At 32.0% G+C, this 13,201-nt stretch overlaps 1 protein-coding gene across 2 annotated transcripts; it reads right to left on the reverse strand.

The window, feature by feature from the left end:
• Positions 1 to 6,476: 6,476 nt before the first annotated feature.
• LOC112526611 lies at positions 6,477 to 10,481 on the reverse strand. 2 transcript variants are annotated; one of them, XM_025136967.1, is made up of 4 exons: positions 10,309 to 10,481; positions 9,737 to 9,992; positions 7,271 to 7,394; positions 6,477 to 6,877 (listed from the first exon to the last, which is right to left on the reverse strand). In XM_025136967.1, exons 2-3 carry the CDS (start codon positions 9,947 to 9,949, stop codon positions 7,281 to 7,283), a joined length of 327 nt encoding a protein of 108 aa, XP_024992735.1. In that variant the 5' UTR covers positions 9,950 to 9,992; positions 10,309 to 10,481; the 3' UTR covers positions 6,477 to 6,877; positions 7,271 to 7,280. The 2 variants fall into 2 exon arrangements, with proteins under 2 accessions (XP_024992735.1, XP_024992736.1); XM_025136968.1 differs by having other exon boundaries at positions 9,737 to 9,974; positions 10,309 to 10,442.
• Positions 10,482 to 13,201: the final 2,720 nt, after the last annotated feature.

Consider the following 13,201-nt stretch of genomic DNA (forward strand, 5'->3'; position numbering starts at 1 on the left):
AATGTGATTGGTCAAGATCGGTTTCCATAGTTTGTACCATATGGTTGGTTTCTATTTGAACCAACCTATATATATTAAGCCACGTAACCCTTTTAATTTTCAATGAAATCTCTCCATCTTTCATATACCCACATCTATTTTCCTATCTTATTTTCTTCCCAACAATATAGGATAACTAAAATCACAACATAGTTTAGGATTTTTGAATATTTAAATTTTATATACCACTTTATATAGAGAGAGACTTGAGATTATGTGGGACCAACTTATTTTCATGAGATTCGTGAGAACATTTTTTTTATACTTGAAACTTCACAGCAAAACATTGTAAATGTAACCTTCATAGTGTTTTTGCAGTGAAGGTTCGGCTTTTTTTTTACATTCACATCGTTATGCTGTGAAGTTTCAAGTGTAAAACAGTCTCACAAAAACAGGCTGGTCTCACGTGAACCCAACTGTGAAGGTTCGGTTTTTTTTTACCTTCACAGCGTTTTGTTGTGAAGTTTTAAGTGTAAAAAAATGGTCTCACATAGAAGTGTAAACGATACGAGACAACTCGTGAGCTACTCGAGATCGAATCGGTCAACACTCGACTCGAATAGGCTCGGCTCAAACTCGAACTCGACTCGACTCGACATATTAACGAGTCGAGCTACCCATATTCGACTTGAAAAGCTCGTAAGATACTCGATTTTTTATATATAATTAGTTTTAAAGGTATAATCAGTTTTATAATATCGTATGTATAATATAGTGTAACAAAAATGTCTTATATTTTTAGATATTTCAACACTATTGTGCATTTTTAACTATAAAAATTATTACAATAATGTTTTTTATTAAAATCATAATTGAAAAAGACAAAAAAAAAATAGAATTATTGGTAAAGTTGTCTTTTTTATGATTTTGTCATTTTTATGATGAAGTTTGAGGTACATCCTTTAGTTTTTTTAAATTTAAAAGAACACCTTTAAGTTTTATAATTTATAAGAGAACACTTTAAAATTTCATAAATTTGAACGGTTGAGCTTGATTCAAGTTCGAGCTTGATTCGAGTAGGAGTTCGAGCTTGAGTTTAAAAAATTGCAATCGGGTTCAAGTCGAATTTAATTTTTAATTACTCGCGAGTTTTCTAGTCGATTTCGAGCTTGAAAAATGGTTATCGAGTTCGAATAGAGTATATTGATACTCGAGTTAGACTAGCATCATTTACACCTCTAATCTCAAGAAAATAGACTTGTCTCACGTGAATCCAAACATATATATATATATATATATATAGAGAGAGAGAGAGAGAGAGAGAGAGAGACTTGGAATTACGTGAGACCAGCTTGTTTTTGTGAAACCACTTTTTTACATTTGAAATTTCACAACAAAACTTTGTGAATGTAACATTTACAGTGTTTTTGCTGTGAATGTTCGGATTTTTTTTATCTTCACAGAGTTTTGCTGAAATTTTAAGCGTAAAAAAGTGGTCTCATGAAAACAACTTGGTCTTATATATATATAGGGATGGGTTCAAATAAAAACCAATCAATTTGTAAAAACCGTGAAAACCTTATTCAACCGATCATAATTTTTCAATTTGTTCATTTTTTGTAATTATGAGAGGTTGATTAACCATTTTTATTGTGGAGGGTGTTAATCATAGATATTATCATCTTCATTATTTTAATTATAGAGAAATACATGAAACAGTTTCATTAAAATTTCATTAAGTAGTATATGAAACAATTTCATAACCACATATGAAACAATTTCATAACCACATATGAAACAACTTCATCAAAAAAAAGTATTATATGAAACAATTTCACAAGATTAACAATTTCATGAAAAAATTTCATAAGATTAACGACGGATGAGAGTAGTTTTTACGGTTTTTACAAATTGGAGTTGTTTTTATTTGATCGCTCATCTATATATATATATATATATATATATATATATATATATATATATATATACTTGGGATCATGTGAGACCAATGTTTTTTCGTGAGACCCGTAAGACCAATTCTTAACCCTTGGATTAGATCTACAATCTGACAATCTAAACATTCATAAACGCCACGAGACTTCTCAATAATTACAAAATTGTCACCGTGCAATTAAGACCATTAGATCATTAACTTTTAAAGTTGATCAATGAACATAAATTGGTCTTACGGGTCTCACGAAAAACCATTGGTCTCACGTGAACCCAACCCTATATATATATATATATATATATATATATATATCTGTATCTCTGTGTGTGTGTGTGTGTCAAATGTTAACCAAGTTTATTATGTTAACTTTGTTAACCAATCTCAGCCATGGATTTTTTTTTATTAACCTGGATATTCAACTCGCTATGCGAGCCGACTAATCCTAGGACGACCACCTGCTTTGCAGATAGCCCAAAGTCATCGCATTTGAACCTCTGTGGCCACAAGGAGATTTTTATCCCTCCTAAGATTTGAACCTGGGACCTCCTGGTAGTTTTGATCTTTGGAGCCAAGCTTAAACCAATCATACACCACCCTTGTGGTTCTTAGCCATTGATTTTTACAATAAACAGTTGTGATTTATCATATTAAAATTTTAATTTTTTAAATTTACAATTTCACAAATATATGTGAACTAAGTGGAAAGGGTATTTATGTAATTTTATTTTTTATGTAACTCCCATATCATTAATTGGAAATTACAAAATCAAAAAATCACATGATTTTTGTTAATGTAAGAACCATATGAACACATCTATATATATATGAACCATTGTGTCAAATATGAACAAAAATTGACACATATACGAACTTGGACTGTATAACGTTTACGAACACAATATGAACATAATAAGAATAGCTGCTACACAAAATGAAATAAATAAATAAAATAGGTATGACACAATATGACAGCTTGTGAACAATAGTTCCTTCATTATGAACAATGTTGAGATATGCAACTAGTATACATATGAACACAATATGAACATTTGTGAACAATAGTTTCTTCATTATGAACACGTTCGGGAGCGAGCCAATGTTGAGATATGCAACTAGTGTAAATATGAACACAATATGAACAGCTTTTGTTCATTATGAACACATTCAGGTTCGAACCAATGTTGAGATATGCAGCTAGTGTACATATAAACACTTGTGAACAATAATTCATTCATTATGAACAATGGGTTTATCAATAATAGCTTGAACGATACCAAAAACTTTACTACCGGGTCTCCTCTACCAATCACAAATTCAAAAACATTATAGATAGAAAAATCAATATTATAAAATAATAAGATCAATAAATTAACAAAAATCATGAGATTTTTTGATTTTAGAACTCTCAATTAATGATATGGGAGTTATATAAAAAAATTACATATTTACCCTTGTCATTAAATTATAAGATGAATATGAACCTATACACAAGATGGATTGTCATTGGTTGAAAATGGTTAACAAAGTTAACACAATAAACTTGGTTAACATTTGAACCAGACTCTATATGTATGTATGCATATATATACATATCTATACTATGCTATAAAGCATTTGACAAAAACTCTTAAAAACCACTTTTTATGCGTAAAGTACTGTTTATTAATGCAAATTACTTAAAACTCAAGATTACAAGTAGATTGTGCGTAAGTTCAACTTATTAAAGCTCCATATATAAATTCATGTAACTAACTGCAGATAAACAAATCAAAAACAGGATAAACATCTCATTTTAAATATAAAAATTTTAAAATATAATTACGATAATCATTGAGTTCTAACAGAATACTTAATCATTATCTTTATAAAATATTATATTATTAATCCAAAAATAAATTATTTTGTTATTAAATTTAAATTAATTATAATAAAAAATAATAAATTAAAGAAATTACATAAAAAATGAGAACTTTTAAATAGTTGAATATATATTTTTTTCAAATTTTTATGATATCTTCAAATTTATATTTTATTCAAAAATAAAATCATTATTGATTTCTTAAAAACACATAAAACCGTATTATAACATCGACAGAGACAAATAATAAAATAAAACATTAAAATCGAGATGTGTCTCGCTACATTGTGCGAGTACTCTTCTAGTGTATATATATGTATATGCATATGTAAATATACATTCCCAAATTTCTGAACAAATTAAAATTCCTTGAATACATATAGATATAATGTGTATATATCCATTCCCAATTTTCCGAACAAATTAAAATTCCTTAAATTATGGTAACATTCTACTTGCATTTATTTATATTTGTTGCTTTTCTTGGAAGTAACCATCATTCCCTGTAAAATTGGATGAAGAAATAGTGACGATGATCTTTTAACCCCGAATATTAGCTGAAAATTTCTTCACGATGATAATGAGGTGGATCTACGACTTTTGATCGATCAATAGTCCCATCATGAATGGCTTCGGTTATAGATGGAATCAAAGAAGAAAGCAACAAGAAGTACAACTTCTAATACATATCACGTTTGAGTTACTGCATTAGCAAAACAGTTTCTGATACAGCAGATATGAGGAAAACAAAGATTACCACGATGATTCTGTGAATACCCCACCCATGGATAACTGCTTCTAAGATCCGTTGATTCGACGAATACCGAACATAGGCTTCAAATCCAAGTTTGGAAAGAAAATTCAAAGTCTGTCAAATTCAAGTATGACGATCCAGATTACAAAAGAAGCATATAAATAAGAAGTCCAGATTGAAATGGGCCCAAAAGGACTATGGTGCAGACATAAAAAGCCCAACAAAAAAAATTGAAAGAAACGACTAAAAAACACAAAAAATATATATATGTTTAAACAACGCTTTTGGGCCTTAAAAAGTTGGTTAAACAACATGCTCCTCTCTCCAGGTTTCGAGTCGGCTGGTCATGGGCCAAAAACGAAGAACGAGAGCGAGAGTTATGGTCTTTTAATCAGTATCCCCTTTGGTAGCCCGATCATGGCCCTCCAAGAACAATAGGGACCGCTCCTCCACATCCGGACCCGCATCAGTTTCTCTACTTGTTTGTTTTTGCATATAAAGCCAAATACTTATTTCATTTTCTTATTGGAAAAAGTCAATTGTGATCAACTTCATTATACATGGTTCTCATTCCAAGTCTACACAACAACTGTGGCTACTGAGTTTATTATGACTGATTTCTTACAGTCACAATTTGCCGAAATTAGTCCAGACATAACATGAGACACCCCTACAAAAATGTCTTTATAAGATTTGGAAAGTATTTATGGGGTAATAATTTATTGGTTTTGTGTGCTTTTTGTTGCTTCTACATGCGCACAAAATTATTTGCTTTCCCATGTTAAGCATACTGGCCCGCGGATTAGCAGGTTGTCAAATGTTCGGCAATTATAAGTAGAATCGTTAAACTGGTCAAACGAGCTAGGTGAGACGTGGGAGAAATTGGAAGCCTGAAAAATGGTAATCGGAAACACGGCAATGCAATCAAAAGTTGTACAAAAGAAAGCTAAGATTAGATCTAAAACGGCTTGAATCCATCAAAATCAAATCCAATATTCCAAATCATTATTTGACTTTTCAAGGGGCCGTTTACCTAAATGCTTACCCGGTAAGTTCTTACCTTTATGAGTCAATATTGTAATTTATTTTACGGGTAAGATTGTAGTACATCAAAATGATATCGTATGCAAGAGTTTATCTGGTAAGCACTTACCCGGGTAATAGTCGTCACCTTCATTTACCGAGTAAGACTCTTCATCTTTATTATTGTTCTTACCAAGTATGATTTTTGACCCTTGTCATGTTCATCCGGTAAGGAAAATTACCCAGTTAGCACTTACTGGATAAGCGTTTAGTAAACGGCCCCTAAATATTTATTCAGAATTCCAACTATCGTTAGTAGATTTGTTTAACGTTTTTTTCAACTTACTCAATGTTAGAAAGAAATATGAATCTATTATTTGATGCAGGAAGCAAATAAGTTTATTTGAGTTAGAAAGTAACCTGGAAAGCATCATTTTATGTTTCACATCTTCAAGCATCAGTTATAAGCTTAGAAATAATTTATAGTTTAACTTAAATTTATGAAATCAAACTATAAAACGTTCTATCTGAAAGCGTTACAATGAGTTTATATGACGCTTTTATGCGTTTTAACAAGTTTTCCTCCTATTAGTTGTTTTATATGATACTTTTATGAAGTGTCCAATAAACCCATCTTTTTATAGGACAACTATGTTTATAGGACATTTTTTTTTAAATAGTGACGTATAAAATAGTTAATCTGACACTTTATTATAAAAGCATGCTAAAAAATTTGTTAAAATGCCTAAAATCGTTCTATAAGTATGTTGTAACGCTTTCGGTAAATATTTGACAGATTTTAGTTCTACAATATCTCAGTGTGTCGGGATGATGCACCCAGTTAATTATGAGAGTGCCTTTATTAAATATTTGTGAACCAAATTTATTGCAAGAATTTAAAAATTGGTGTAGGGATTGTGAACATTAATATTAATGGAGGGGTATTGGCAATGCAAAAGGATTCGAAAAAGCCCGTCCAACCTGTTTATATTTATATAATTAGTTAAACATCTAAGAAGTCATTTCATAGTTGACTCAGCCACGGTTGAGGCTAGTGACAGGTTCAAACAGGTCTCCTGCATGATCCAAACTTGAACTTGTTGCGTATTTGAGCAAAGTCGCTCTGTCCCTTTGAGAACTTATTACGTATTTGAGCAAAGACACTCCGTCCCTTTGAGAACTTAGCTACATGCCTTTGGGAGTTACTTGAAGTCAAGACTCTTGTAGCATCACCAAAATGAAGGGGGAAAAAGGAGTTTTATCACAATGTTGATGCTTCACAGACATTCAAAACCATATTCATCTTCTTTCCCTGCACAACAAGTAACAAAATCATAAGAGGAATCTTTCTACTATGCACATCAAAGGCAGCGACAGATCCAGGAAACTAATGGGGTGGGGGCACGTTGGATGAGACTTGGGGAAGACAAGCATATGACCATATGGGACTGGGGAAACCATGTAAGAGGAGGGTAAAAATAGAAAATTTAAGCTAGTCAACAAACGTTTTTGACCTTTGCTTGGGGGCCTTCCCCCCGGTTCTTAAGGGCTACATCCGCCCCTGATCAAAGGCCAAAAGGAGTAAAACAAAAACCAGATTCTAACCATGTTTGAGCAATTACATCACTTGTAAATTGATAAAGAAACTAACGGGAATAACGAAAAACGTGCACATAATGAAGAGGATTAAGAGAAGGATGATAACCTAGCAATTTTCAAGGCCGATAAACATCAGGAAGCTGGAGACCAACACTTGCAGCAGATTTTCCAAGTATTTTCTTCATTTCATCTGATCTATCTACTGCAATGTTGTAAGAAAATAGCAACTCCTACACCAATCCATCACAACCAAACCCAAATTCGGTATCAAATCAAACCATACCATTATTACTTTAAACAACAAGAACGAAAGTTCGCCACACATATCTTTAATACTTAATACTTCCTTCCGTGATTTGGCTTCAAACTACACAACATCGCCTCATCTATGACGAGCCTACCAAACCCCAAACAGTCGTCCACCACATTCATAAAACGATTTTTCTACTATAAAAATATTAACTATTGTGCACATCAACCATTCTATCGGGCTCTTAGAAAACACATTAGTAAGTAGTACCTCACTACTTACTAATGTAGCCTTGCACATACCATACATCATCTATTCCTGTAAACATTCACACAATGTTGGTTGTTATTTCTAATACTGCTTCCCCCGTACTAGAAAAATTTTCTCACTTGGTTCTAACCCTGTTAAGAGTCCCACGTCAACTAGAATTAGACCCTCTCTATTCAATATATGTTGGAACCTTCCTTCTTTCCTCAAAAACTCGTTTGTCGAGTAATCTAAAGGGATTATGATCAGGGCCGTCCATGGGGGAGGGCGGGACGGGTGTACGCCCAAAGGCCATAAAAATTAGGGGCCCATATTTTTTTAATATATATAATAGTAGTTCAAAAAAATTAGTAAATAGAAGAGACATAAAATAATTAGTATCTAATATGACAAGAAAATATTTTAGTACTACATTAACTATTAAAGATCCAAACATGTATAAATTAAATATATTGGGAAAAAAAATACATAAAGAGGTTAATATGTCGTTTATTATATAATATTATTTAATGTTTTTCTAAGTTTTTTTTTTTTATCTAAAACTACTTGCTTCGAAAAATTTGATATATTTTTCATAATTTATCTCTCATCGACTCTTTTAATTGTTCCATCCTCACGTGAGTTCTATTTTTATATTAGAATATGTTAGATTTTCTTGTTATTAGCCAACAAAACCCTCATCTTTTAAAAAAATTACCAACCATATGAGACGGTACAACTTATATCTATATTTAGAATAATAAAACTATAATTGTTTTTTTATAGTTGTTCTTTATTATCTAATATTGAGTATATAAATCTTATGTACTCTTCTATCTCTAAAAGAAGAATATGATCTCAAACTATCACCAACATGAGTTTTTTTAATTTACATAATCTATGATTCTAGAAAAGTTTGTTTTAACTCTAACCCTATGTCATTAAGTCTTCTTTTACGTAGGAAAGAGAGGAAAGTAATGGATGAAGAAAAATATTATGTTCTCAAAGATTTTTTTAGGGAATGGAAAAAAAAAATTATATCAAATCTTATTATTTATTTCATTATTTTCCTTCCTCTCTCTTCCCTATTAAAAACACAAATAAAAAACTTTATTTTTCGTCCTTTCTTTTCCTTTCCCATTCTTTTATTTCCTTCCCAAATTCGAAAGCATAATATAAAAGTTTAAAATGATGTTAATCTCCCTAAATTCGAAAACATAATATAAAAATTTAAAATGGTGTTAATTTTCCCAAATTCGAAAACATAATATAAAAGTTTAAAATGATGTTAAAAAACATTAACATAAAATGACATGGAAAACYAACCTATTTACATTGATTTACATAGTGTCACTCGGAAATCAGAAGAATCAACTTTGTGACTCCAAATAATGTCATTCTATATGCCAAAAGTATATCATAGGATGTTTTTGAACAAATTACCAATGCTACATAAAAATGTTCTAGTATATAATATTAATTTAGAAATGAGTATTGATTGATTTTGCGTCCAGGATTACTTGGAAAAACAGTATTATATGAATTCAATGTTATTTCTGTTAATAAAAACAATATATTGAAAAAATATGGTACTTATCGAGGGCACCTTTCTCACATATCGCCCAGGGCCTAAAATATGTCAGGAACGGGTCTGATTCAGATTAGTCTCACAATGGTATCAGAGTCGAGGTTTATTTTTAAAGAGGGGCAATCTGTACCCGTGCAGCCCCTTCTTGACACTCTTTAGGACAATTTGTGTCCATCTAGCTTCTGTTGGAGGGGGCGTGTTAAAGTCCCACGTCATATAGACTTGGATTGTTCCCGCTCAATATACGTTGGAACCTCCTTTTATCTCGTCAAAGCTTTTTTGGAGAGTAATCTAAAGGGATTCTACACATTCTCACAAAACCAAAGACTACAACTGTCCGTAATATGCAAAAACCAACAACGATCCACAATCATAATGGAACGTTCTGTTCGTTAACAACGGATTATCTTGGGCAACATGGTAGTGTAAAATGAAGAGCACATGGGAATAGAAGAGAAATTGATAAAGATAAAAAAGAGAATGTATACCTGGTGATGATGGACACTGTTTAAAAGATAAGTATAATCATGAGCGAGTTTTACTTTTTGCTCTAACCCATCACCATTACCATTTTTCTTGAACTCTGACTTTATCAAGTCTCTGAAATGGGCTTTACGCTCTTCCTTCCCAACGTGTTTCTTCACTGCTTTCATTAGCTCTCTATAAACCTTCACAGCTTTCAAAGCCTCACCAGATCCCATCCTTTTGCTTCAGATCAATTTCCCTCTTTTCTTGCACAAAATTCTATTCATCACCCATATAGTTTATATTGGGAGTTAACGAATGTGCAGAGGAAATACGGTAGGGTGAGATCGACTTCTAAAGCAAAAATCGACTTTTAAAGCAAACAACCAGAATCGATTTCATAATTTGGAAACATGGATCTGTTACATTTGTTATGAAATCTATTTTAAGAACTCGGTTTCATAAGCAAACAACAAATCAATTTTAAAACCAACAAATATATTTCATAAGCAAACAATCAAAATCAATTTAGGGCAAAATCGATTTCAAAAAACAAACAGAAAAATCGATTTCGAAGCGTGAAGGAGAATCATACCAGTAGGGTGAGATCGAACGAGATCGATGTTTGAGTTTTGAGAGAAATCGTTATTTCGTTATGGGGGTGGGTGTTCTAATCTCTAGGGTTGAAGAGGGGAAGATTTGTCATTCGGAATCCAACAAACCAAACATCCTCTAAGTGAAACATTGATAAGTAATAGAGTGAATTTATAGCGATTAGAATCTTTAGAGTTAACACTTAGAGGATGGTTCATAAAAGACTAATTTATCCTTTATGGTTGCTAACTGACAATGTTAACTCTAAAGATTCTAAATGCTATAAATTGAAAAGCAGGGACTATGTACCAAGAGAGTAATTCACTCTAAGTAATAAGTGAGCACGTACATATAAAAAAACGTATTCTTCTCTAAGTTAAGTAAGACAGTTGACTTTTTTAAAAAACCCGTATATTAAAAATAAAGCATAAATAATTAGCATGACAAAATCGGACCAATTATGTCAAATTGCCATAAAATCTTATAAGCTTAACTGTTCAATATGATGATCCATGGTTTAGTTAACACGCACGAGCGTAATTCATTTGAAAGCAAGGTCTGAGGGAAGAGGATATAGTCGTTCCTCTACCGTAACGAGTTGAGGTACTTCTTTCTTTGTTGAATGGTATTACTTTATGGTGTTAGCAACTTGGTCTGTCAACTCTTTGATAATATTATAATAAAGCGAACAGAAGCCATAGATGATGCAACATATACAATGAGTTATTTTCCATAATGCAATATTATTACATTCGAATATAATTTGTATACTCTAAACAGCAATTAAGAAGTATTAAATGCTTGTGTATTGCAGTTGATGGTTTCAATGTTTTGCGGTACTTATGACAATGATATATACATTGTATGGCTTCGTTTTAGACTTGGAGCACAATAGCATCTGTTGGCAACTGACTTCCCAAGATCCACATTGACAGCTTTTCGTTCACGTACTTCATAGAATCAAGAAGTTTTTGATAAAACCACATGAGTATGAGTTGTAACTTCTTATAACCACTTACCAAGGTCACAACAGTGCATACGATGGCAAAGCCATGACAAGTGAGCCATTCTGGTATAAGCATGGAGAATGCTGAGTATGGAGACAAGGTACCTGTAAAGGTAAAGACAATGTCGAAAATTGTAGCTTTCCAGTAACTGTGTTGTACATTACTTGTCAAAGAGAATTTCCATAATGCCGCAATAAAATTCATGAGTAGAGTTGCCAAGGCAACTCCCATGCGTTTCTTGTTTTTCGGTGTGAATTCGATCATTCCAGCAATTGTCTGCATCAATATGGCCATAACCCCTACATAGGTAGCATATAATGGCTCGTGCAACGACCTAAAATGATCATCAGTAGATTATATAATAAGGGACAAAAGCCTTTATTAATGAAATCAAAAAACATATAGGTATAAAATATTTTATGAACGAAATGTAGATTACAAAGGTTAGGAACTACAAGTCCAAAGACGTGTGGCGAAAATTGCAATTGAAGATGACGAATATTTGAGACCTAGAAGATAGAATAGTGACGGGAAACTCACTAACAGTCAATCATCATCGTAGATGTAAGATAAAGTATGCTGTGAGATTAGCAAGATTATAAGTGTGGTTGCGTATATTAACTATATAAAGGGAGGATGCATAGAGGATAAATTGGTTATTAAACCTCGTCAATGAGGGATCAGAAGATGGTAGGTAATGGCAGTGACGGTGGTGGTGATTATCGTAGTAAATCATGCTAACACATGAGCAGGGGACGTTGGTGATACATCAAAAGTCAAAGTTAAGTAGCATTGAAAACTGTGCACGAGATGCTAGTTGAGCAAATAATATTCTCTTGTTCTTGTTTATGATCACCATAAAAGCATGTGTACTCACGTACGTTTTATAACGTGCTAGTGTTGGCATATCATGCAAACTATCATTCAAATCAGGATGCACCTGCGATTGTTTCAAATTTTTCCTTTTCAACAGTAAACAAATTAAAAGAAGTGTTTCGTATATGTGATAAATAGTAGATAACGCTGACCTGTGATTGTTGCAAGTAGAATTCATCTCTGCCATGCTTTCTATCTGCTCCCTTATTTCTACAATGTGAGTGTGTGTGTGCATAATACGTAGAAAATTTAGTAACAACTGAAAGCTCTTTATAAAGAGGTAAAAAAGTGTTTGAAATTGGGGAAACAAGTTCTCGACCTTGTATTTGTTGCTTTTGGTTGTATGGCATATTTGTAGCAACATTGATGGCTCAAATTAGGTCTTATTCGTATGGACGTTGATAAGAATAAATTCCAAGATACATAAAACTTAGAAAGTGTTGCTTTTAGGGGTTATTGATATTCTTGTTGTCTATTTTTGTCTTCACGTTTCTGAAAGTAGAAAGCGAGTTTGACAAGTGTTTACATTTTTAAGAAACCCAAACGGGTTCCATAGTATTTGTAAACATCGGTTATAAATTGGAAGTTTGATTTCACTACCACAAATTTGGGTGTATATGATGTCAAAAATATATGAGTATTCTAACAGACTGGTTTTATAGGATTTAAGTTATATGACCAAACAATTGTACATTTTATGAAAATGTGTTGTAATAAATTTATAGGACTCTTTTGAGCGATTTTAACAATATTTTAGAATAATTTTGAAATAAAGAGTCGTATTAATTTTTTTATGTGACATTATTTGAAAATCATATTATAAAAATGTGTCCCATAAGATATTTCTAAAGAGTATCATTAAAAAAACTAATACGATCTTTATTTAAAAAATGCCTTTAAAATAACTTTTTACGACAACCAAAACAACAATATCAATTTATTGTAACATTTTTTATTTATGATGTACAATTTTTTGATCTTATAAACGCAAGTCTTATAAAACAATCTATT

This window comes from Cynara cardunculus (genome assembly GCF_001531365.2).
Source record: "Cynara cardunculus var. scolymus isolate 2C chromosome LG 14, CcrdV1, whole genome shotgun sequence".
NCBI lineage: Eukaryota > Viridiplantae > Streptophyta > Magnoliopsida > Asterales > Asteraceae > Cynara > Cynara cardunculus.

Bases quoted from the DNA above. Each gene is read 5' to 3' on its own strand.
- LOC112526611 (XM_025136967.1), bottom strand. From the start codon at position 9,949: ATGGGATCTGGTGAGGCTTTGAAAGCTGTGAAGGTTTATAGAGAGCTA. The intron at 7,395-9,736 runs GTATACATTCTC...GGATTGGTGTAG, and splicing joins ACAGTGTCCATCATCACCAG to GAGTTGCTATTTTCTTACAA.